Source organism: Schistocerca piceifrons, chromosome 4, assembly GCF_021461385.2.
Source record: "Schistocerca piceifrons isolate TAMUIC-IGC-003096 chromosome 4, iqSchPice1.1, whole genome shotgun sequence".
In the NCBI taxonomy this organism is placed as follows: Eukaryota; Metazoa; Arthropoda; class Insecta; order Orthoptera; family Acrididae; genus Schistocerca; species Schistocerca piceifrons.
Genome location: NC_060141.1, coordinates 617,614,562 through 617,642,282, shown reverse-complemented (window position 1 = coordinate 617,642,282; position 27,721 = coordinate 617,614,562). Strand labels below are relative to the sequence as shown.

The window sequence follows — 27,721 nt, the reverse complement described above, 5'->3', positions numbered from 1 at the left end:
TTCTTCATTATATCTCCTAACAGAGGAAAATATATATCATTAAACAGTATTCTGTCAATACAATATCCATAGCTGAACACTGTCTACTTGGGATTCCATGATAGTCTGGAGCCAGGGAGATGCTAGATATGTAAACCATCTGTCACTGCTATCTTGGCCATGCACTGTCACATCTCCATCACCCAGATATCTCTAGAACATCATCCGAACATACTACCAGCAGTAGTTGTTCTAATATGAAATCAACATACATTTAAATTGTTCAAAATGACTTTTAATGTAATTTCTTCAAGCCACTCTGACATAGGAGGTGGCATTTGCATTGTAGTTTATAGCTGCAAATTCTCACCCTCACGGCATATTCTGCGTGTTATATATATGTATATATACACTCCTGGAAATGGAAAAAAGAACACATTGACACCAGTGTGTCAGACCCACCATACTTGCTCCGGACACTGCGAGAGGGCTGTACAAGCAATGATCACACGCACGGCACAGCGGACACACCAGGAACCGCGGTGTTGGCCATCGAATGGCGCTAGCTGCGCAGCATTTGTGCACCGCTGCCGTCAGTGTCAGCCAGTTTGCCGTGGCATACGTAGCTCCATCGCAGTCTTTAACACTGGTAGCATGCCGCGACAGCGTGGACGTGAGCCGTACGTGCAGTTGACGGACTTTGAGCGAGGGCGTATAGTGGGCATGCGGGAGGCCGGGTGGACGTACCGCCGAATTGCTCAACACGTGGGGCATGAGGTCTCCACAGTACATCGATGTTGTCGCCAGTGGTCGGCGGAAGGTGCACGTGCCCGTCGACCTGGGACCGGACCGCAGCGACGCACGATTGCACGCCAAGACCGTAGGATCCTACGCAGTGCCGTAGGGGACCGCACCGCCACTTCCCAGCAAATTAGGGACACTGTTGCTCCTGGGGTATTGGCGAGGACCATTCGCAACCGTCTCCACGAAGCTGGGCTACGGTCCAGCACACCGTTAGGCCGTCTTCCGCTCACGCCCCAACATCGTGCAGCCCGCCTCCAGTGGTGTCGCGACAGGCGTGAATGGAGGGACGAATGGAGACGTGTCGTCTTCAGCGATGAGAGTCGCTTCTGCCTTGGTGTCAATGATGGTCGTATGCGTGTTTGGCGCCGTGCAGGTGAGCGCCACAATCAGGACTGCATACGACCGAGGCACACAGGGCCAACACCCGGCATCATGGTGTGGGGAGCGATCTCCTACACTGGCCGTACACCACTGGTGATCGTCGAGGAGACACTGAATAGTGCACGGTACATCCAAACCGTCATCGAACCCATCGTTCTACCATTCCTAGACCGGCAAGGGAACTTGCTGTTCCAACAGGACAATGCACGTCTGCATGTATCCCGTGCCACCCAACGTGCTCTAGAAGGTGTAAGTCAACTACCCTGGCCAGCAAGATCTCCGGATCTGTCCCCCATTGAGCATGTTTGGGACTGGATGAAGCGTCGTCTCACGCGGTCTGCACGTCCAGCACGAACGCTGGTCCAACTGAGGCGCCAGGTGGAAATGGCATGGCAAGCCGTTGCACAGGACTACATCCAGCATCTCTACGATCGTCTCCATGGGAGAATAGCAGCCTGCATTGCTGCGAAAGGTGGATATACACTGTACTAGTGCCGACATTGTGCATGCTCTGTTGGCTGTGTCTATGTGCCTGTGGTTCTGTCAGTGTGATCATGTGATGTATCTGACCCCAGGAATGTGTCAATAAAGTTTCCCCTTCCTGGGACAATGAATTCACGGTGTTCTTGTTTCAATTTCCAGGAGTGTGTGTGTGTATATATATATATATAAAATTTACATGACTATTTCCTTACAATGAATTTACATAAGTTTTTCACGTGCAGTTGGAGAAAACTATTCAGTATTTGTTATCCACAGGTGTATAAATAAATAAACAAAATTAAAATAAGTCTTATATTTTTCCTTCCGTTCAAGTTAACCTCTTACTTTAACAACACCTCATAAGAAGACTATGTTGTAACATAAAGTTTTCTCATAAACTGCACAGATTTTTGGTGTTATTTTGTAAAACTATTCAATTTACTATTCAGAATGATTCAAATTCTTCACTTTTTAATATAAGGTAGTGGAAGTATGGTATAATAAAATAAATGTGATTTAATATTGAGCTTTTTCTCATGTTTCAGTGCAAATGTAAGTCTGAATGGACTGGGCCTCTATGTGATGTGTACACAGGAAATGATACAGTTGCATTCAGAGAGCATTCATTCGTTACACACCACCTTATTGAAAAAACAGGTGCCAAAATTGAAGTCCAGGCACGAACACTAGTGCTGAGTGGTATTCTGCTGCATGCTCAACTTACATCAAATGTTTATATGGCTGTTTACATTGAAGATGGATTACTCAATTTCCAATTCTCTTGTGGAGTTCAAACCATGCTTTTCACAGAAGTCCGAAGTCTGGTTAACAATGGATATGATTTAAAAGTGCAAGCAATGTGAGTAAAAAATTAGTTCAGAGATGTCTGTACTATGGAACAATGAAGGTACAGTTATATAAAGTTCAACATTTTACTTTTGCAAGAAGTAGAATACTTTCATACAGAATACAACCTGGGTCAAGAATAAGGTTAGAGGTTTCTTGAAACACAATGATCTGTGCAATTTTTGGTGTGTTGAATCACACACATAGTACATAATGACATAACCAAAAACATAAAGATAACTGTCAGTTTAGAAAATAAAGGGAAAAGTCCTCCTTTATGGCTTTATAGACCATCAGTTAGTCATTTTCAACTACATGTGCAGAAAGTTGATAACTTAATCCACTCAGCCAGACACTTACTTCTTCTACACAAGTTAGAGAGGTATGGGATTGTGGACAGGGCATTGACATGGTTCAAATCTTATTTGTCACAAAGAAAACAGAGAGTTATTCTAAATTCAAATGGAAAAAAATCATTCTTGGATTGGGAACACTTTTCTACAGGGGTCACACAGGGCTCAATTTTAGGACCTTATCATTTTCAGCTGTACATAAATGATTTACCTTTAAAAATTGATGTTGACTCCCTTTTATTCGCAGATGACACCTCGGTTTTAATTGAAAATGACAATTTAGATCAATTTCATGATACTGTGGAAAATATAATGGGAGACCTAGAATTATGGTTTCAGCACAATGGATTAAAACTCAATGTCACAGAAACACAATTAGTGCAGTTCAGCACTGAAACATCAGCATCTACCATAAAAATAGTGCAGGGTGATCAGGAAATGACTGAAGCAAGTTATGTAAAATTTCTAGGTCTAAACCTTGAAAAAAATTTAAATTGGAAGGCACATGTAGACTTCTTAGCAAACTAACTAAACAGCCTAGCTTATGTGATGAATGTTTTATCTGGTTCCACCCTTATGGTACCAGGAAGATAGTCTGCCACAGCTACTTTGAGAATATTGAATGTGGAATAATTTTCTGGGGACACTCTACGAACAGCCCGAGATTACTTACACTTCAAAAGAGAAACATAAGAAACATGTGTTTAGTCCAAAAAAGAACATCAAATTGCCCATTACGTAAAAAATTAAAAATACTAACCATTCATTCTGGGTACATCTATAAAATTTTTTTTTTTTATATATAAAAATCAAAACTCACTTGACAATTTTCATTTCAACCACAATTACAGTACTCGTCACAGAGACACAGCTTCAAACTTTTCTCTCATAAGTTAAAACTCTACACTCAAACACCATTGTACATGGGATTAAAAATTTCCAATAAATTAAATAACATAAATCTTTTAAATATGGATTTTGACCCACTAAACAGATTGGTTTTTAATACAATAGTGGAAAAATGTTATTATTCCATTAAAGAACTCATGCAGGACAGTATGGCAATTTGAAAAGAACAGAAACAATAAAGAGTATGTATTGTGTAATAAATTGTTAATATATTGCATAAATTGTATTCCAAGCTGCAAAATGAGCGTAAGTATTATACAAGTTCTTGTTAAGTTGTTCATGTGTAAAAATGCAGAAATGCCTGCTGAACTATGTTAACTATTGTAACCTTATTTTTATAAAATAATAAGCTGACGTGTCTCCAGTACAAAAATCTTTGATTTGTAACTGTACGTTATGAGATGAATAAACTACATACTACACATTCTACTCTCCCAGGACAAGGAATCTGCAATACCGTATTTGAACAATAGCTCATAGGGTTCATATTTGTATAGGCTGTGGCAGATGAAATCGTTCTTGTCTTCTAAAATTGTTTGGATTTTTCATGATAAATTAAAACTGTGTGCTGGACTGGTAATTGAACTGAGAACCTTGCATTTCATCATGTGCAGTGATCTTACTGGCTGAGTTTTGACCTTCCCACAGAACTTCACTTCTGCAACTGTCTTTCTTCTACTTTCCAAAATTCAAAGGAGCTTTCCTGTATATCTTGCTGGAAGAAAATATATTGCAGAGAAATTGTCTCGTCACAGCCTAGGGTTTGTTCCCAGAATGAATTGCACTCTGCAGTGGAATGTACACTGTTTTGTAATTTTCTGCTGGATTAAAACCGTATAGCATGCTGGGATTCAGACTTGGAACCTAACCTTTTAAGACTGAAGCCTTTAGTGACTGAGGTATCCAGGTACAGCTCTTTACTCACCTTCACAGTTTGAATTTTGCCAGTACCTGTGTTCCACTTTACGAGTTTCTCTGAAGCTGTGTTGCAGACATTGCTGGATTACCAATTGTGGATGAAGTGATGATGTCAAGGATTGATGTAGCCACAGCTTATGGGGCACACAGTTTTAATCTACGAAGAAGATTCAAAACAGGGCACGTTCTGGTGGAGAGTGAAAGGTTATGTAATTCTGGAGTGGTCAGATAGCTTGTTAAATTTAATCTGGACCCCTCTCCCCCAATACATCACTTTATGTGTCTTCGTGCAGAAATAATTATTTAGCAATGATAATTGCATTACATCACAGCTGCAGAATACTAACACGAATTCTTTACAGACGAATGGAAAAACTGGTAGAAGCCGACCTCGGGAAAGATCAGTTTAGATTCCATAGAAATATTGAAACACGTGAGGCAATACTGACCCTACGACTTATCTTAGAAGCTAGATTAAGGAAAGGCAAACCTACGTTTCTAGCATTTGTAGACTTAGAGAAAGCTTTTGACAATGTTGACTGGAATACTCTCTTTCAAATTCTAAAGGTGGCAGGGGTAAAATACAGGGAGCGAAAAGCTATTTACAATTTGTACAGAAACCAGATGGCAGTTATAACAGTCGAGGGACATGAAAGGGAAGCAGTGGTTGGGAAGGGAGTGAGACAGGGTTGTAGCCTCTCCCTGATGTTATTCAATCTGTATATTGAGCAAGCAGTGAAGGAAACAAAAGAAAAATTCGGAGTAGGTATTAAAATCCATAGAGAAGAAATAAAAACTTTGAGGTTCGCCGATGCCATTGTAATTCTGTCAGAGACAGCAAAGGACTTAGAAGAGGAGTTGAACGGAATGGATAGTGTCTTGAAAGGAGGATATAAGATGAACATCAACAAAAGCAAAACGAGGATAATGGAATGTAGTTGAACTAAGTCAGGTGATGCTGAGGGCATTAGATTAGGAAATGAGACACTTAAAGTAGTAAAGGAGTTTTGCTATTTGGGGAGCAAAATAACTGATGATGGTCGAAGTAGAGAGGATATAAAATGTTGACTGGCAATGGCAAGGAAAGCGTTTCTGAAGAAGAGAAATTTGTTAACATCGAGTATAGATTTAAGTGTCAGGAAGTCGTTTCTGAAAGTATTTGTATGGAGTGTAGCCATGTATGGAAGTGGAACGTGGACGATAACTAGTTTGTACAAGAAGAGAATAGAAGCTTTCGAAATGTGGTGCTACAGAAGAATGATGAAGATTAGATGGGTAGATCATATAACTAATGAGGAGGTATTGAATAGGATTGGAGAGAAGAGAAGTTTGTGGCACAACTTGACTAGAAGAAGGGATCGGTTGGTAGGACATGTTCTGAGGCATCAATGGATCACCAATTTAGTATTGGAGGGCAGCGTGGAGGGTAAAAATCATAGAGGGAGGCCAAGAGATGAACACACTAAACAGATACAGAAGGATGTAGGTTGCAGTAGGTACTGGGAGATGAAGAAGCTTGCACAGGATAGAGTAGCATGGAGAGCTGCATCAAACCAGTCTCAGGACTGAAGACCACAACAACAATTGCATTACATTTTAGCTTGTTGTATGTAGAGAATTTCATTTCATCTCTAGAATAAACAAGGGAATAGAATGAGGTGGTTTGCATTTGTGACCAAGAATTTTGTTTTACTGCCCAAGAACACACAATTGAGAGCTTCAGCTGTTGATCTCCATTTAGAATCAAAGAAAGTTAGAATGTTGTTCTGGCTGCATGCCTTGACTGCAGTAATTTCTTATTATTAGCTGTATACATGTTATGGTTATGTCCTGACAAAATCAGAGGTGATTGTGTCCACCCTGTTCTGCCACTTTGAGTTCCTTGACGCCTGCCTCAGGACATATCCTGTCAAGTGATCACTTCCTTTAATCAAGTTGTGCTGTAAATTTCCGTTTTCCCAATTTGATTTAGTACCTCCTCATTAGTTCATTGATCTATCCATCTAATCTTCAGTATTCTTCCATAGCAGTGTATTTCAAAAGCTTCTATTCTTTTCATATCTGAACTGCTTATCATCCACATTTCACTTCTGCACTCCATACAAAGCTACACTCAATATAAATGCTTATTAATACTTAAGTTTACATTAGATGTTAACAAATTTCTCTTTCACAGAAACTCTTTCCTTGTTATAGCCAATCTGCATTTTATACCCTTTTATACCCTCAATGTACTGTGGCCATTGTTAGTTATTTTGCCCTCTAGATAAGAAAATTCATGAGAGAAAAAATAAGCAACTCCAAGAATTCCAAAAGCTCTGATGGGAAGCCAGTACTGAGCAGAAAAGAATAGGATGAAAAGTGGATGGAATATGTAGAACAGCTATTTAAGGGAAGTATTTTAGCTGAGTATGGCAACTAACCTGTTGTATAGCCACATTAATTACTGCCATCAACCACAGACTTACATGCTGCTCACTTCAACACCAAGAACTCAACAGAGTATTTAACACTCACTCCCTTACAGACTTGTTCCTCTCTTATTGCACTTTTCTTTCTTGTCATTCTCCACCTTATCTATCCTCTGTTCTGATATTGTACTTCCAGTTTGACTGTAATCCCCCCACCTGCAACACTCTCTTTCTCTGCCCCCCCCCCCCCCCCCCACGCTCTTTGTCTTTTTATCTGTCAACCCAAGAAATGAGAATGGACAATGACTTGTTACTTTCTGTGTATTATCTTTATAATGATACAAAATGTGGAAGAATATCTTGTTCATCCTAACATTTATGGTGATACCCATTGTTTTCCTATTTCATGTATTTTAAAAAAATCCTTAAAGTAGGATGTTTACTTTTTCTCCATTATTTACATGCTTGTCTGTCTGACATTTATCACTTCTGTTCTAGTATTTAGTAAGTACTAGTTTTCTGTCTGTTGCATTTATAGTGTTACTCAGTCTTTTTAGAAGGTATTACAATAAAAATGGAAATAACTGATCCGTATATAACTTAATCAACATCACTGGTTATGATTCAGTGTGTTTGTTCTTAAGCACTTACATTTATTTTTCTATTTACTTAATAAGTTTTAAATGTATTGATGATGTTGTCAAGTAAATTATTTGAACAGCCTATGAAAAATGAAATTTTATAAGTCTTTAAAGGAACAAAATTATTTTCAGGCTTGAATTACTGCCTTACAGCATTGTTCCTCAGCACTGCAATGCATACTTACGAATTAATGATTCACTTGCCATGAGTGGAGAACAGATAGCTGCAACTTCTCAGATTGGCAGAACAGTGAATGTATTGTACTTAGGAGGATTCCCTGCAGAATTTTCTGATCTCAGTGAAGTTCAGATGAAAACTGGATTCATCGGTTGCATGCATGGCCTTATGGTACTCAATTCTTCACCACTAATCTTTAATTATATAGAAAGGGACTCTTTATTCAAATAATTTGAAATTTTTGTGCCTGAGATTTCCTATTATATATTTAGAACAATTTATCATATTCTACAAAACCTTATTTGTTGATTTAGTTACATTAGAAATAAATAATGGGATTTTTCTCAGGCAGTGTGAAAACTTTGGTAAAGTCTATCATCTCAGAATCTTAACCTTGACCTTTCTTTTGTACAATACAGTGTCAAAATTTTTTAACAATGTAAAACAAAATTCAGTTTCAGTCAATGAAAATTATTCACTATTTTAATTGACACTCAAAACTGTGTTTTCGTTTGATTAATTTTCAGTCTTTTTATGTATCACCATTAAGAAGACTTGAACATGAAAATCTGTGTAAACAGCACATGAATAACAAGATATTGCTTTACCTTATGCTAATATACTAAAGAATACACTGTGTTCAAAACATAATGGTGGAACTAACTTTCACTTTGTGTGTCACTGCCATGCAAGATATAATTTGGACCATCCATAGACATAGTTGCTGCAGTATAGCAAGAAGGTAACTGAAAAAAATATGTAACAAGATGTGCAGAAGTGACACTTTTATTCAAAGACAGTAATTACGTTGAAGTCACTGTCATTATGATTGTCCCCTGGACGTTTCGAAAGGACAGCCATGGCTCTTAATATGATGTAATCACCACGGATGGTAATGCATGCTCTGAAATATGCCACCATGCTGACCAGAAGGTTGATGTTCTTGTGGTAGGGCACTGCATTCCTCCACCAGCATGGTTGATGACTGCTGTATCATTGTTGGTGCATGTGGATGTGCTGCAGTACGAATGCCCAATGCACCAACGAGATTTTAGTTGGGAGAAAGGGCAGGTCGTACCATTCACAAAATATCCTCTCATTCTTAGCGCTCCTCCACTTGCTCTGTTTGACGTGTTTGCACATAGTCATCTATAAAAATGAAATCCAGGCCTACACTCCCTTGAAAAGATGCACTTGATGAAGAAGTACAATGGCGTAGTAACATGTCAGGGTGATTGTACCATGTTCAAAGACATAGAGGTCAGTACAACCATGTAACATTATGCATACCTACACCATAACACCTGGACACCAAAACGATCATGTTCGACTATGTTCTGGGTGCATTGCATGTTCCTACCTCTCACTATATGAGGGTATGTTGACCACAGAGCGTTCATTGCCATCCTTGGTAATCATAAACTCTATTAAGAACCATGGTCCTACTTTTGTAATAACCAATGGGCCATAACGAATTGTGATTTCTGTGTAATTATTGTCTTTGAATAAAAGTGTCATTTCTGTTCGTCTCATTGTGTATTTCTTTCAGTTATCTTCTGTGCTATACGTAGCAGTGCTTTCTGTGTATCGCTCAAGTTTCATCCAGCTATGTTTATTGGTAGTGATACATCATACGAAAGTTACTTTCATCCGTAAGTTTTGCACACCAGTGTACAATTGTCAATGCAACACTTTCTATTAAAGAGAGCAGTCAGGCAAGAACTTTCCATACCACCAAATTTGTTTTTAGCAGTCCTGTATGATGATAACAAGAGAAGAATATGTGTTTTTGGAACAATTGTGCACCATTGCTGTTTTGATTTTGACTTTGTTCTGTTTGCTTCCATTGCTGATGACCTTTTATAATAAAAGGAAGAACTTAATATAGCACTTTGAAAGTAGGTCTAAAAATCAATTAAACTAAGATGTGTATAATATATAAGCAACACAATGAAAAGAAAATTAAAAATTAACGACGATGTTATACAAACAGTAGATGAGGCTTTTTTTTGTATATAGAGCATTTGTAGACAGTAACTGGATTTGCAGTGAAAGAAATAGATGAAAGGCTTACAGTAAAAAGGGCTTTGAATGCTTTTAATAAACTCAACTGTATTTTAAGAACTAAGCTGCCTATGCCTTTGTAAAGGAAACCTTACATTGTGTATTACCAGTTTTCGTTTATGGCAATGAGACAAACATGGACGTTGAAAGTGAAAGTCATTTAGTAACAGAGGGTAGCTGGAAATCATTAGAAAACAAACAAATTGTTCAGGTTATGGACTGGACTGAAAGGCATAATTATGACGGTTTTTGCTCAACTACTTGACGTTTCCCTTGAGACAGGATTGTTTCTGATCCATTATTGGAGAGGATTGCAATTTCATCATCAATTATCAGGCAGTCAAGATACTTTTGGAGACATCAACCAATACTTATGTCCTTAGTTTTATTTTTTCCATTTTCTAATCAGTTTATATAAAACTCAGTTAAACATTACTGGGGATAAGCCATCTCCCCTTCTTACCCCTGGCTTGATCTTAAATCCTGCAAAAAATTAACTTTAGATGTTATGTCAGTCACATATTGTTAGATCATATTTGGGATGAATTTCTCAACTATGAAGTGAAAATTTGGACTTGATACGTATTGAAAGTAGGATGGAACAGCTTGAAGCTCTTTATTTTTTATTTTGAACTCCTCAAGCATGAACTGTAAGACTGATAATTTTGAAGTTTCTCTTTAAATTTCTGATAGAAAGTTCTGGCGTTATTTCTTGAAAAGTATTGGACAATTTCCATTAGTCCACAGTGTTTATATTTACATTTTTATGTATTGGTGATTTTAGATGAATGTTTTTTGAATCTTGAGGAATTCTTGCCATTTGATTTCGAATTGTGAGATTTCCACAATAGCTATGTTTCAACTCTTTCTTCTACAAATTCTGTCATAGGTGTCATTTCCGCATCTGTGCTTTATTTTTCATTGCAGAGTGCCAAGGTTTTGAGACTCATGTCATATTGGTTTTTTGTAAGTTATGAGAATCAAGTGATATTTAGGAAAGTAAATTAGAAAAGAATTATACGATACACGTTTAAGGACTTTAGGGCTAAATCTTATTGTTCTGGGGGTTTTCATTTTGGATTTGTTATGCTCAGACGCTTATTACATATATCTACTTATCCAAACAGGTAATTTCTTTTTCGATACTTTCATTTTGTTTTTCTGTGGTAATTGTCAGCTGTTCAGTTTGAAATTTTGTCTGATGTTTCTACATATACACATACAGTTTGTACACCATTGTGAAGTACATGACAGGAGTACTTAGCATCATTTCCATAGGCAACAAAAACATTCACACCTAGCAATACAGTCAGTAAAGTTACTGGATTCATGCACCTTCACCCACTACCAAGAACTTCTGCAGTGGCTGCTAGCTGGATCTGCTCTCATTGTGCTTTCATTTGTTGGAGATATTCATATTTGCTTCTTTCTGGGGAGGCAGTAAGTGTGTTGACATTGCCGTCAGATGAAACATTTGACCTAAGTCAGTTAACCTTTCACTTCTTCTGTTTGTTCTTGTAGGCAAAGAGTATAATCCCTCTGTTCACTTAAATTTTTTGTATACCAGTTTGTGCACTGAAATATCCAGCAATAGTTTGACGCAGTGTGCTGTAATTGTATTTTTAACTTCTGCCAGTGATTCTAGAAGTCATCTATTTTTTTAAAATCCTTTCAGTTATAGATGTTTTGCGGGGTTGTGCACTTTAATTGACATGTGTGATCTGTTCCCTTACTTGATAGAGAGAATTGAAATTTTTCTGTCATATATATGAAATATAGCAAATGAATTTGTAATATTTCTCACAACTGCAAATGCTGTGCCACATTGGGGCATTTCATTGGAAGTGGATGTTCCTAGCATTCCTCTATAGCTCATATAATTTCTGAGTTCAAAATTTATTTAGTCTCTGTACAGAGTTTCTTATATTGACATAATTTGACTGTCAATTTCATCCACTAGTTGTTTTCATTTCCCAATTTTGAGAAATTTTATTTATCGTATGATGATACAGAGCTTGGATCAAATACATAATTTTAAGAGTATACAGTGTAAGAAATGACAAGCGAAATACAGGTACAGAATCAAATGTCTAAAGTATTATACTAAATTTTGTACACATTACACAAGTTCTTAGCTTTCAAAGTCCAGTCTGTTGATCCAGTTGAGCTGTTCAGGTGATGCATGATGGATGTCATTTATTCATCCCCTGAAGGCTCGTTTTGGGCATTTACCAACAATGTGATTTATTGTTTGCAGGGCAGCTCCACAGTCACAATCTGGATATGTTGTCCAGCCCTATTTTGTGCTTTAGATATCCACAGTTCCCCTGTCCTGTTCGGACACGGTTGATAGATCTCCCCTGGCATCTGGGGAGTGTGAAACATGGAACTCGCATGGAAGGCTTTTCAACCAGATGACCGTAGAACACTGATGATTCTTCCTGTTGACTTCTCCATACTTTGTTGATGTTAAAGTCAGAGGCTTCAAGATGTTGAGCAGTTCACCAAGGTGGTTTTCTTGACTTTAGACACTGATGTTCTCCTATTAATATATTGCTGTGTACGGGTAGCTTAGGGTTCTTCTGAATGTTTCTCCAGATCTTCAGGAGAGCATCTGATCTTTGTAGAGCCGGAGGTTGGATGTTACTTAAAACTGGTAGCCATGCAGTTTGAGCGCTACGTATGCAGCCTGTGATAAGTCGCATTGTCTGGTTGAGTTGCATATCTATCTTGCTGCAGCAAGCACCATTCATCCAAGTTGGGCAAAAGTATTCAGTGACAGAGTATGATAGTGCCGAAGCAGTTGATCTTAGGGTTTGAGCATAGCAACCCCAGGAGGTACCAACAAGCTTCTGAATGATATTATTACAGGGTCTTCACCTTTGCGGCCACGTCAGAGATATGTTGTCAGAAATTTAGGTGCTTCGGAGTGCTGCAGTACTGTAAGGTTTGTTCTCAGAGTTTAACTTCTGGTTTATGGTCAGAGTGTCTGTTCCATAGGTGGAATGCTGAAGTAACAGTTTTCTGAGGGTTTAGGCGGAGGCACCATTTCCTGAAGTACGTGTCCAGGATTTCCATGTCGGCAGTTAATGTGCTTTCAGCAGTGGTGTAACTGGAGCTCTGGGTTACCAAACAGATGTCATCAGCATATATGAATTTCCTTGCGGTTGTGGCTGGCAAGCCATAAGTGTATAAGTTGAAAAGGAGATGGGCCAATACAGATCCTTGAGGTAGTCCGTCACATAATTGGAAGACTTTGCTTCTGTCATTATCAGAGTACAGCTGGGCAAGTCTGTTGCTTAACATGCCGCTAAGTAGGTTTGTGAGTCTCCGACACTGAATGATGGTCACAAATTTTAAGAGAAGGCCTTCTCGCCTTACGGTGTCATAGGCGGCGGATAGATCCAAGAAAGCAGCTTTGCTTACGCATTTCTTCTCATATCCATTTTCAGTATGGGTTGTTAATGCAAACACTTGGTCATTACAGCTTCTACCAGGCCTGAATCCAGCTTGTTCTATGGGTATTTGTTTATTAATTGTTTCACAGATCCTGTTGTAGATGAGTCATTGAAGTAGTTTGTAAGTAACACTTAACACGGCTAGTGGGCGGTAACTTTCTACTTTTATTGGGTCTTTGTTCAGTTTAAGGATTGCTATTAGCTCGGTTTTCTTGAATAATGATGGGAGATTTCCAGTGGAAGGAATGTCTGAGAAGAAGCTAGAAAGCCATCTGATAGTTGCTGGTCCACAGTGTGTGAGAAATTCAGGGTACATCCCATCAAATCCAACTGCCTTCCCAACTTTCATGTTTCTGATGGCATCTCTTAATTCCTCTTCATTGAATGGATTGGAAAATTAAGAGTAATTTGGGGGTGCTCTTTTCTTGGTGTTGAACTGGGTTTTGATTTCCCTTCTTGTCTGCTTATCCTTTGGGCTCTTGGAATTTGAGATTAAATGATTGGCAAAATCATTCAGCTTGATGATAGTTTTAGGTTTCACCGGTGCTGAGTTTGTTGCATCCAGTTTTCGGATAACAGATCAAGCTTTAGGACTTGAATGTGTGTCGTCGAATGATTCTATGGCTTCATGCCAGATCTTCTTCCTATTCTCATCAAGTGACTGCAGAAGATCTGTAGCTTTGCTAACAGTTCTTCAAGCAATTTTTCACTGTCCTCATTCTAGCCAGGTGTATATTCTTTACGATAGCCTCTAGGGATAAATCATCTGGCTGCTCCTTTAATTATACCTATAAATTGACTGTAGTTACTGTGCATTGGCTTGATCCATCTGATATTGTTATCTGTTTGTTTTCTGAATTCAGTTCAGTTAGCTTTCTTGAAATTCCATAATGTTTTCAGACTGCACAATGATTACACATATTCCAGTCTCTAAAATAATAGGTCTGTGCTGATTGTGGGGCAAGTCTTCAAGTATTAAGCAACGTATCTGGGTATGGGTGCTGTGAAGCTGAGTTGTGAAGCACAGATCAGGTGTATATCCTCTGTTCCAATGTCCTGAATGAAGGGTTAGTGGATCCTTGGCATCAAAAATTACTTCCACGTTTTCGGTTTCCATCCATTCACAAAGAGCTTCTTCATTACTGTAGTTTTAACAATATCCCCATAGATAATGATGGCTGTTGAAGATGCCCAGGAATAAAGATGGATGATGCTGAGATGGTAGAGGAGGAGTAGGCCAGTTTACTCCAGGAGGCTTGCTGACATTGGCTATTGTTACCCTATCAATTTTTGCTGAAATTATGAAAATATCGTTTTCGCTGCTCACTGAAACTATCTGATAATTTTTCATATTATGCGTGACGTAAATTGCAAGACCATATTTTGGATGGTTATTTGAGGCTATTAGTTTATATCCTGGTATTTTCCCTCTGCTCCTTATCTGTTGATCATCTGCTGTGTGTGTTTCTTGGAGTGCAATGACATCGACTGCATGGTTTTTCGATAGTTTGAATAGACAGTCACATTTCGACTTGCTTATTCCTTCGATGTTAAGTTGGCGTATGTGAATAGATGGTCCAGTTCTATGAACTAAGGACTTTTTGGCTGTTTGCTCTGCATTCTATGACCGGGAGGCTTTTTCGGGCAGTTTGGTCTCATCCTGTTGTTACTCATTTAGCACTACCAAGGAGGCATGTGTGACTTAGGGTATGTCACGGACGCGAGTAACCTTGCCCCCAATTTTGAGAAATGTTATAATTTTTAAGTTACTGTGTAATGTCATAATTAAAATCAGACATTTTGGGAGCTTTGATATTGTCACATGATTCGATCTCACAGAATCCATTGACTGACATAACTTCTCCATCTTGCTAAAAGTTGCATATAGTAATGAGACTGAACTAAAGTGCCTCATAGTTACAAAAGCTATTGAGACTTCCCTCAAGTTCCTTTGCAGCTTTTTTTAAGACTTCTCGAGTCTCTTATTCAGGTTTGGGATCAGCAGCAGCAACTAGGGAGCTACACAATTTATTCAGTAGCTACAATGTGCAAAGTTAATCTGAATGGATTGATAGTAGTTAGACAACAATGTTTGATTTTCCAAAAGTCATTATCATGTAGTATCATTTAATTATGATACAAAAAATATTAATTTTTTACTTGTATTTATGTTTTTAGGTTGATAATATGCCACGTCATATTTTACATGACTCATTGAGTGCTTCAGGCATTTCTGAATGTGCATCACTTGCATGTTTGTCAAATCCTTGTTATGATGGTGGAACATGTGTAGAACATAATGATGAGTGGAACTGTTTATGTCCTTCAGGGTAAGGTACATAGTTTATTTTTGAAACTCTTGCAGTAATGCACAAGAAATGGCAAACTTTTGAACAGAACAGTATGTGAAATAAAGGAAACACAACCGCTTATATGTAGCAGATTGATGTGTGGTGCATAGACACCCATAACCGAGCACAGTATTAACTAGCTTTTGAGCCCTGGCTCTTCTTCTAGCAGAAAGTACACAGAACGAAACAGACACCGAAACATACACTACCACAGACTCATTGCCACATCACAGTAGCATGCTTGTGGTTGTCTGTGTCTTTTGTGTGTGTGTGTGTGTGTGTGTGTGTGTGTGTGTGTGTGTATGTATGTGTGTGTGTGTGTGTGTGTGTGTACTTTCTGCCAGAAGAAGATCCAGGTCTCAAAAGCTAGTTAACACTGTATTCTGTTATGAGAGTTTCTGTGGCTCACATCAGTCTGCTTAATGTGTGGGTTGCCTTTGCTTTATTTTATATAAATAATAAACTAATAAATGTTCTAAAATGTTAAAATTCTTGTGTTACAAAACAAATCCAAAGGAATGTCATCTCCTAAGATTTATAAAGAGAGAAGATTAGTTTTTGTAAGATTTCAAAGAAATCAAATGCATTATTCTTATTATGAGTATAGCACATAGTGATTATGTCACTTTTTTCTGCTTGAGAAAATATTTCCTTTTCAAATTTCACTTCCACCTGTATTTGCATGCATTACTATGTTTTTCAGGTATGTTGGGAAAGCTTGTGAGAAATCAGTCTGTGAAGTAAATCCTTGTCAGTTTGGTGCAACATGTGTTATTTTCCCTGGTAGTGGCTTCCTTTGTCTTTGCCCTCTGGGAAAACATGGAATTTTCTGTGAGCATGGTATGTTATTCTGTAATTTCCAAAAACAAAAATAAACTAGTTAACCACCAAATTGTAGAAGGGTATTTTTCGTAATGTTCCATGTTGGTTTCTTACTTTTCTAGACTTAAACATTGGTCAGCCTTCTTTCTCTCCGTCAGTTTCTGGATTTTCATCATACACTGCATACCCTTTACCAGGAACTATTCACCACAATATGGAACTAAGATTCCGTTTCAAACCATCAAGCATGGAACAGATAGCACTAATGATTTTTGTTGGGCAAGATGGTTCTCATGATGCTCAATCTGATCATCTTTCTGTGAGCTTCATAAAAGGTTATGTTGTTCTTACTTGGAATCTTGGATCAGGTAATCACCTGCATGTATTTTCAAAACTGGCAGAAATACATAGATTTTATTTTATGTGCATCAAGTGTTATTTCATTAAAGTTTGGATTTCATATTGTACCTTTTTTCACTGTTATTCCCTTCATATATTTGTTGATAATGTAAATTCAGTAGGCACTCCTTATCATAGTGCTCTCAACTGAAATTAAAAGTATGACTAAAATGAACTTTTTAGGAATTATATTGTTCAAAATGAAATATATGAACTAATGAGAAACAGAAGCTCCATGTTGCATTTGATAACTTACTGTTTTTAATATGAGATAAAACCATGTGTACAAACTGTATAGAAATATAATTTCTACGACCAATAAATGCTATAGAGTTTATAGGATATGAAGAGAATTATTAAAATAAAATTGAGGATATTACATAATACACTGAAGCACCACAGAAACTGGTATAGGCATTCGTATTCAAATACAGAGATCTGTAAACAGGCAGAATACAGCAGTGCGGTTGGCAATGCCTATATAAGATGACAAGTATCTGGCACAGTTGTCAGATCAGTTACTGTTGCTACAATGGCAGGTTGTCAAGATTTAAGTGAGTTTGAATGTGGTGTTATAGTCTGCCATGGGATACAGTATCTCCAAGGTAGTGATGAAGTGGGAATTTTCCATATGACCATTTCATGAGTGTACTGTGAATATCAGGAATCCGGTATAACAGCAGATCTCTGACATCGCTGCGGCTGGAAAGAGATCCTGCAAGAACAGGACCAATCACAACTAAAGAGATTCATTCATGACAGAAGTGCGACCCTTCCCGAAATTGCTGTAGATTTCAATGCTGGACCATCAAGTGTCAGTGTGTGAACCATTCAATGAAACATTGACATGGGCTTTTGAAGTTGAGAGCCCACTCATGTACTCTTAATGACTGCATGACACAAAGCTTTACACCTCGCCTGGTCCTGTAAACGCTGACATTGGACTGTTGGTGACTGGAAACATTTTACCTGGTCGGATGAGTCTCATCTCAAATTGTATTAGGCAATGGACATGTACAGGTATGAAGACAACTTCATGAATCCATGGACCCTGCATGTCAGCAGAGGACTGTTCAAGCTGGTGGAGACTCTGTAATGGTGTAGCGCACGTGCAGTTGGCAGATATGGGACCCCTGATGTGTCTAGATACGTCCCTGACAGGTGACACATACGTAAGTGTCCTGTCAGATCGCCCGCATCCATTCATGTCCATTGTGAATTCTGACGGACAATGTGACACCCAACACATCCAGGATTGCTAGATATGTCCCTGACAGGTGACACGTACGTAAGCATCCTGTCGGATCACCTGCATCCATTCATGTCCATTGTGCATTCCGACGGGCAATGTGACACCCCACACATCTAGAATTGCTACATATTGGCTCCAGAAACACTCTTCTGAGTTTAAACCCTTCTGCTGGCCACCACACTCCCAAGACATGAATGCTATTGAGCATATCTGGGATGCCTTGCAACGTGCTGTTCAGAAGAGATCTCCACCCTCTCATACTCTTACAGATTTATGGACAGCCCTGCAGGATTCATGGTGTTAGTTCCCTCCATCAGTACCTCAGACATTAGTGAAGTCCTTGCCATGTCATGTTGCAGCATATCTGCATGCTCACGGGGGTCGTACATGATATCAGTCAGGTGTACCAGTTGTTTGGCTCTTCATTGTATATGGAGTTTAATGCTCCAAAATTGTAAATTCTGTTATGTAGCACCACACTGCTAATAATTTGCAGACATAATAAAAACTGTTTGAAAAGTATGGCCATACCCTCCACCACCCTCTTTGAGTTATCCCCTCATATCTATCATTGTCTTGGAAACAGAATGTGACCTCCAGAACATTAGTCACAAGTCACAGGGGACTGGAAGTACCCAAAGTTTGCCACTCTAGCATCTTCTGTATGCAAATTTTTGAAACAATTCTCAGAGCAAAATATGCTGAATGGAGTCTCTGATGAGAGTGTTTCACTACACTTGTAATGTATCGTGCAGGGGAGCAAGTACCAAATCATCATGTGCCATGTCACTCATTACACTTGGATAATCAGAAATATATAAACTTTTGGAAAACACAGTTAAATCAGAACTTTGTATGTTACTGCCATTATTTCTGATCACAAATTATTAACACACACGTTTGCCTTTTCTTTTCTGATATATTTAGTACTTCAGCTACTTTTATAACTTCTAACAATCGCCCTACTCCTCTCAGTGCCCTAACCACAACTCAACTCTCAATGTAATCCAAAGAGTCCCCAAAGACAAAGAGGTCTTACTATTGTAACTTTACAGTGGTCTTCCCAATTTAGTTGATCAACATGTGTTTCCAACAGTTTTTTCAGTTGTACTCTCACTAACTATTTACAGTTCATTATTGTAATTCACTACTGCATTGTATTCCATAAATCGCATTATGAAAGGGGGCTGTCAGGTATGTGGAACATGCTGGCAGGAATTCATCACTTAGTCATGCTCAACATCCAGGTTATGAAGAATGAAGAGCATTGTGGCAATAGCTTATGTCAGTTTGCTAGTCATCAGATGAAACTTGCCCCATTGTGTGGGTTTGTATTTATAACACCAGGGCAAGTCCCCTGTGTTGATATTTTCCAGAAAAGAAATGTCTGCATTTCGCATTTCAATCAAATCATGGCAGTTTTCCACACACTGTTGATTTGATTTTGTTAAGACATGCCGTGCAAACTTTGCACAGACTTTTCTCTCCTTCAAAACATTCTGTGGAGAGTCTTGAATGCTTGATTTAGGGATGCTACTCCATTGTGATTTGATGCAAAAGCATTGGCACATTACGGCCAAACATCCACTAATTAACATTTCCTGCTCACATTTGACTGGTCCAACACATATCTGTTTTTTATAATTGTTAGTTCAAGCTGACGCTGTAGTCACTGTGATGATGTCACTTGTTTGGAAGTGATAATGTCAGTCTTGGAATTTTTTGGAAGAATTGTGTATGCCATTCTTTCTGTTTCTGTCTCTCTTAGACTTTATTTTCCTACCAAGTGAGATGCCACAGTGGTTACACTAGACCTGTATTTGGGAAGATGGAGATGGCCATTCAAAACCTCATCCAGCTATCTGTACTTAGATTTTCCTTTATTCTCCTAAATCTATAAAGGAAAATGCGAGGATAGTTCCTTTGAAATGGCATGGCTAATCTTCCCCATCCTCCTGCAGGCCAAACTTGTGCTTCATTTATAATAACATTTTTGTGAAACAGACATTAAACAATAATTGTTCCTCTGCTCTTTTCCTCTTTTTTCCTGCTTTTTCTGGTTCCTATATCCATGTCTTTATCCTTGTCATTCATTTTCTTTTTACACCAATGTACTGATGTCTTGTCAGTTTGATTCATGTCTATTATATTTTCCTGTTGGATCTCCCATGATTTTCTTAGCAAGCTCAAAAACTTCATAAATTTCCTAATTTTTCATTGTCTGTTTATGTCACTATCCCTTTCATTGTCATAGGTACATCTCAACTTTCCTTACACATTTTAAACTTTCTTTGAGTTATTTCCCTTTTGTTAATCAGCATCTTTATTCTTTCCCTACCCCTGTAGGTTCTTTTATTTGATGAGCTCCATCGAACATAATGAATAAAAGAATGAATGAACTCACTCATCAAGTTTGCAGTTTGTCGCACTTCTTCATAGTTCAGATTTATAAATATGAGTTAACAAGCTGGATGAAGCTGTTCAGCCAACTATATCAATGTGCTCATATTGTATCTTGTTATTTTTGTATACATTGTAATCATACATATTTTTATGTTCTTTTGTAATTACTTAACTGTAAAAATGTTAAGAAGCTTCAAAATTTACGTTAAGAATAGTCACATATTTCAACAGTCTTATGTTAGTTCTGTTGGCTTTACTGATCCAGCTGTTTATTAATAAATTTCAGGACCACGGAGAATCTTCACACCACGTCCTGTCACTCAGCGAGCAAAAAGACCACATTTTGTGAGTCTGGGTAGATCAGGAAAACATGCTTGGCTTCGTGTTGATAACCTGAAGAATGTTACCGGAACATCTCCTGGTCATATGACTCAGCTAAATACACATTCTCCATTATACATTGGTAGTGCTTCATTGTGAGGAAAAAAAGATTTGTGGACTAATATGTTTCAGTTGTAGAAACTAATATTTTTCTTCACTTTTGCAGGTGGCCATGAATCAGCAAATTTTTCATTGCTACCTCATGATCTACCATTGCACAGTGGCTTCTCAGGTTGTCTTTTTGATGTGGAGTTGAGGACAGGCAGAATTTCAGTTCCACTTCAGAAGACAAGGACTGCCACTGGTAGAAGTGTTGGTCAGTGTGGAACCACAGAATGTCATGAACATGCCTGTCAGAATGGAGGTGCATGCCTGCATCATGGTGCATCTTTTGTGTAAGTACAGTAGGTTAGTACAAGTACCTGTATGTAGATTGACAAGAAATCATCAGTTTACTAGCTTGTCCCCTTCATGCATCAGCTTATTTTTGTTTCTGTTTACATTAATTCCATGTTTACACCCTTTGTTGATATTTTTGCTGTTACACCATTGGCTTTTAATATTTTTTCTGTACCTACCATTCTCATTTCATGTTAACTTTCATTTTCTGTCTTGTATTTCTGTTATTAATCCGTCCAGCAGTAATCAGTTCCCATTAACTAAATCTGAAACACATGACACAAATGGTAAAAATGGAAATAGTTGAAGATTTATGGCAATGGCACAGCATAACACATATGTTGTAAGCCCCTGGCTGCATCCATTCCTTTCTCATAACAGAGTCATTTTGTTGTTCATTAATTTACAGAATAATCATGCTTGTAGACTATTACAGAGCAGTGAATATATAGCTCTGAAAAAACTGAAATTATATTTAAATAAATGCTTAACTATCATTAAAAGAATAATGCTTTAATACAGTTAATAAAGTTAATGCAGTATGCCTAATACTTTCAGTCAAAAATTATGTAAATAGCGGGTTTTAATTGGGTCTTACACCCTGAAAATACAGTACTTTAATAATATAGTAATAGAGTGCTAAACTAGTACTAATATTTTGAAACTGGCAACTTAACATTATGTGTGTATGTAATTCTCTATTTTATAAAGATTTCTAATATTGCTCCAAAAGCCATTATTAGGGCTGGAGTGTCTTTAGAAAGGTGCAAATGTCGACTGTCTGACTGGATTGCTGAATATGAAGTCGTTGATGATTGGTCGGATATTCAATTCATCCAAAACATCTTGGTGAGCATGAAGAACAGCCAAGTTGTTCAATCCCTTCTGTCCCAGGGTGCTAAATGACCATTCTGCTATTGCTTTCATGACTGGAACTACTTTGAGAAGCTTAATGCATTTCACTACTTCACATAACATTTCTCTAACTGCAGGCTCTTGTGTAATGTACTTTCTTACATCACATATGTTTTTTAACACCAGTTTTTTTATTAGCGATATTGGCTAACATATTCAAGTGTAAGTGCAGTCTCTCAATGTCTAGGTCATGTTTGAAAAACTCAGTTGATTTTTCGAAATTTGTTTCACCTCTGTTTACTAAAAGCAAGTACTCTTGTTCACTGCAATGACCTGTGTGAGTCCAGTTGAAGCAAACCGGAGGATCACCCTGTGGCTAAACATGCCTTGGTGCACGGCCAGCACATCTTGGCACAGTGTTACACCATCCGGGTTATCTGGATACTTCCCACTAACACCAACCTATCCGAACTCCGGAGATGGGAACTTGCTCTTCAATATGTCCTCTCTTCCCGTTATCCACCAGGCCTCAATCTCCACTAATTTCAAGTTGCCGCCACTCATACCACACCTGTCATTCAACAACATCTTTGCCCCTGCACTTCTGCCTCGACTGACATCTCTGCCCAAACTCTTTGTCTTTAAATATGTCTGCTTGTGTCTGTATACCCGTCCTTTTTTCCCCCTAAAGTAAGTCTTTCCGCTCCCGGGATTGTAATGACTCCTTACCCTCTCCCTTAAAACCCACATCCTTTCGTCTTTCCCTCTCCTTCCCTCTTTCCTGATGAGGCAACAGTTTGTTGCCTTTGAGAATGGGAAGTTACCCCAAAATACAATACCATATGTCAGAAGCATATGAAAATAAGCAAAGTGGACTACTTTTCATGTCAGAACTATCACTTAGTGCAGAACCGTTGGAGAAGTAGAAATGGCAGCATTAAGTCTTTGAACAAGATTTTCAACATGGGCTTTCCACGACACTTTACTATCTATCTGAACACCTAGAAATTTGAACTCTTCAGTTTCACTAGTCATATGCCGATTCTGTGAATTTAAAATCTCGGGGTTTGTTCAATTGTTTGCTAGAAACTGTAAAAACTGAGTCTTACTATGATTTAGTGTTAGTTTATTTTCTACAAGCCATGAACTTACATCATGAACTGTACTCTTTGAAATAGATTAGTCAGTGCTGCTCACAACATCTTTTACTACCAAGCTAGTGGTCATTAGCAAATAGAAATATTTCAGAATCACCTGTAATACTCGAGGGCATATCATTTATATAAATAAGGAACAGGAGTAGCCCCAGCACTGATTCCATTGACCGTGCCACACGCAGACCCCACATCACAGCCATTCTCAACTTTATGGGTAATGACCTTTTGGTGTCTGTCGTTAAAGTAAGAGGTGAACCAAGTGTGAGCTACTCCCTATATTCCATAATGGTCCAACTTCTATAGCAATATTTTGTGATCAACACAAGCAAATGCCTTAGTTAAATCGAAAAAGATGCCTAGCTTTCAAAACCTTTTGTTTAATCCATCCAGTACCTCACAGAGAAAAGAGAATATAGCATTTTCAGTTGTTAAACCACTGCTAAAACCGAACTTTATGTGAAATAAAATGATTAATTATCCATACATACACAGCCTTTTCAATAACTTTAGCAAACACTGATGGCATAAAAATAGGTTTAAAATTGCCTACATTGTGCCTTCCCCCTTTTTATAAAGCAGCTTTACTAATGAGTACTTAAATTGTTCAGGAATCTGACCATTCTTAAAGGAAAAATTATAAATATTGCTAAATACAGGGCTAAGATGTGCAGCACAGTACTTTATTATTCTGATAGGCACTCACATCATATCCATGTGATTATACTTTTGTGATGCATCATATGGCTCTGTTTTGTGTTCTTAATGCCCTTTGTGTGGGCACATTTGCAGCATTTCACCAAACCAGGATGCTGTATGAGAGGTGCAAATGGACTAGTCCATGGTACCCACCAAACCAAGATGCTGTATGAGAGGTGCAAATGGACTAGTCCATAGTACATTGTTTGTAGAGTGTGTCTATTTACCGACTTTGACATTTTTCTCATCAGAAGTATTATGCTTGAACCTATTTTGCTACAAATGTTATTTATGTGGTTCTCCCATATCATATAGGCCTACCTATCCACTGTTATGCCTAGAAATTTATAGCTGTCTGTCTCCTTTAGTTCTAGATCTCCAAGCCTGACTGCAATGTAGATCTCCAAGCCAAGTGTGCCTTTTGGTTGCATGAGTCTGCATATATGTTGTTTTGGCTCCATTTATAAAGAGATTGTTTTTTCTGAAATTATTGTTTCCACTTTTCATATTTAGGAAAGCCTTCTCTTGCAAGTCATGTGTTGTAGAACTAGTAACAAGAAACGAAGTATCATCTGCATATACTATCAGATACTGTTTTGCCACCTCCATAAACCATGGACCTTGCCGTTGGTGAGGAGGCTTGTGTGCCTCAGCGATACACATGGCCGTACCATAGGTGCAACCACAACATAGGGGTATCTGTTGAGAGGCCAGACAAACATGTGGTTTCTGAAGAGGGGCAGCAGCCTTTGCAGTAGTTGCAGGAGCAACGGTATGGATGATTGACTGATCTGGCCTTGTAACACTAACCAAAACGGCCTTGCTGTGCTGGTACTGCAAACAGCTGAAAGCAAGGGGAAACTACGGCCGTAATTTTTCCCCAGGGCATGCAGCTTTACTGTATGGTTAAATGGTGATGGTGTCCTCTTGGGTAAAATTTTCCCGAGGTAAAATAGTCCCCCATTCGTATCTCCGGGCGGGGACTACTCAGGAGGACATCATTATCAGGAGAAAGAAAACTGGCATTTTACAGATCGGAGCGTAGAATGTCAGATCCCTTAATCGGGCAGGTAGGTTAGAAAATTTAAAAAGGGAAATGGATAGGTTAAAGTTAGATATAGTGGGAATTAGTGAAGTTCGGTGGCAGGAGGAACAAGACTTTTGGTCAGGTGAATACAGGGTTATAAATACAAAATCAAATAAGGGTAATTCAGGAGTAGGTTTAATAATGAATAAAAAAAATAGGAGTGCGGGTAAGCTACTACAAACAGCATTGTGAATGCATTATTGTGGCCAAGATAGACACGAAGCCCATGCCTACTACAGTAGTACAAGTTTATATGCCAACTAGCTCTGCAGATGATGAAGAAATCGATGAAATGTATGATGAGATAAAACAAATTATTCAGATAGTGAAGGGAGACGAAGATTTAATAGTCATGGGTGACTGGAATTCGAGAGTAGGAAAAGGGAGAAAAGGAAACATAGTAGGTGAATATGGATTGGGAATAAGAAATGAAAGAAGAAGCCGTCTGGTAGAATTTTGCACAGAGCATAACTTAATCATAGCTAACACTTGGTTCAAGAATCATAAAAGAAGGTTGTATACATGGAAGAATCCTGGAGATACTAGAGGGTATCAGATAGATTATATAATGGTAAGACAGAGATTTAGGAACCAGGTTTTAAATTGTAAGACATTTCCAGGGGCAGATGTGGACTCCGACCACATTATATTGGTTATGAACTGTAGATTAAAATTGAAGAAACTGCAAAAAGGTGGTAATTTAAGGAGATGGGCCTAGATAAACTGACTAAACCAGAGGTTGTACAGAGTTTCAGGGAGAGCATAAGGGAACAATTGACAGGAATGGGGAAGAGAAATACAGTAGAAGAAGAATGGGTAGCTCTGAGGGATGTAGTAGTGAAGGCAGCAGAGGATCAAGTAGGTAAAAAGATGGGGGCTAGTAGAAATCCTTGGGTAACAGAAGAAATATTGAATTTAATTGATGAAAGGAGAAAATATAAAAATGCAGTAAATGAAGCAGGCAAAAGGGAATACAAACGTCTCAAAAATGAGATCGACAGGAAGTGCAAAATGGCAAAGCAGGGATGGCTAGAGGACAAATGTAAGGATGTAGAGGCTTATCTCACTAGGGGTAAGATTGATATTGCTTACAGGAAAATTAAAGAGACCTTTGCAGAAAAGAGAGCCACTTGTATGAATATCAAGAGCACAGATGGAAACCCAGTTCTAAGGGAAAGCAGACAGGTGGAAGGAGAGTATATAGAGGGTCTATACAAGGGCAATGTACTTGAGGACAATATTATGGAAATGGAAGAGGATGTAGATGAAGATGAAATGGGAGATACAATACTGCGTGAAGAGTTTGACAGAGCAATGAAAGACTTGAGTCGAAACAAGGCCCCGGGAGTAGACAACATTCCATTAGAACTACTGATGGCCATGGGAGAGCCAGTCCTGACAAAACTCTACCATCTGGTGAGCAAGATGTATGAGACAGGCGAAATACCCTCAGACTTCAAGAAGAATATAATAATTCCAATCCCAAAGAAAGCAGGTGTTGACAGATGTGAAAATTACCAAACTATCAGTTTAATAAGTTACAGCTGCAAAATACTAACACGAATTCTTTACAGACGAATGGAAAAACTGGTAGAAGCGGACCTCAGGGGAGATCAGTTTGGATTCCGCAGAAATGTTGGAACACGTGAGGCAATACTGACCTTACGACTTATCTTAGAAGAAAGATTAAGGAAAGGCAAACCTACATTTCTAGCATTTGTAGACTTAGAGAAAGCTTTTGACAACGTTGACTGGAATACTCTCTTTCAAATTCTAAAGGTGGCAGGGGTAAAATACAGGGAGCGAAAGGCTATTTACAATTTGTACAGAAACCAGATGGCCGTTATAAGAGTCGAGGGGCATGAAAGGGAAGCAGTGGTTGGGAAGGGAGTAAGACAGGGTTGTAGCCTCTCCCCGATGTTGTTCAGTCTGTATATTGAGCAAGCAGTAAAGGAAACAAAAGAAAAATTCAGAGTAGGTATTAAAATTCATGGAGAAGAAATAAAAACTTTGAGGTTCGCCGATGACATTGTAATTCTGTCAGAGACAGCAAAGGACTTGGAAGAGCAGTTGAATGGAATGGACAGTGTCTTGAAAGGAGGATATAAGATGAACATCAACAAAAGCAAAACGAGGATAATGGAATGTACTTGAACTAAGTCAGGTGATGCTGAGGGAATTAGATTAGGAAATGAGACACTTAAAGTTGTAAAGGAGTTTTGCTATTTGGGGAGCAAAATAACTGATGATGGTCGAAGTAGAAAGGATATAAAATGTAGACTGGCAATGGCAAGGAAAGCGTTTCTGAAGAAGAGAAATTTGTTAACATTGAGTATAGATTTAAGTGTCAGGAAGTCGTTTCTGAAAGTATTTGTATGGAGTGTAGCCATGTATGGAAGTGAAACATGGACGATAAATAGTTTGGACAAGAAGAGAATAGAAGCTTTCGAAATGTGGTGCTACAGAAGAATGCTGAAGATTAGATGGGTAGATC

General features: G+C 38.4%; 1 protein-coding gene across 1 annotated transcript in view; it reads left to right on the top strand.

Moving 5' to 3' along the window:
* The window catches only part of LOC124796061 (protein eyes shut-like), a 227,585-nt gene that overhangs the window by 107,435 nt on the left and 92,429 nt on the right, over positions 1-27,721 (top strand). The window contains 8 exon segments of the mRNA XM_047260149.1: positions 1,890-1,925; positions 2,193-2,506; positions 7,858-8,074; positions 15,604-15,755; positions 16,480-16,616; positions 16,721-16,966; positions 20,939-21,115; positions 21,200-21,428. Coding sequence (XP_047116105.1) covers positions 1,890-1,925; positions 2,193-2,506; positions 7,858-8,074; positions 15,604-15,755; positions 16,480-16,616; positions 16,721-16,966; positions 20,939-21,115; positions 21,200-21,428 — 1,508 coding nt within the window.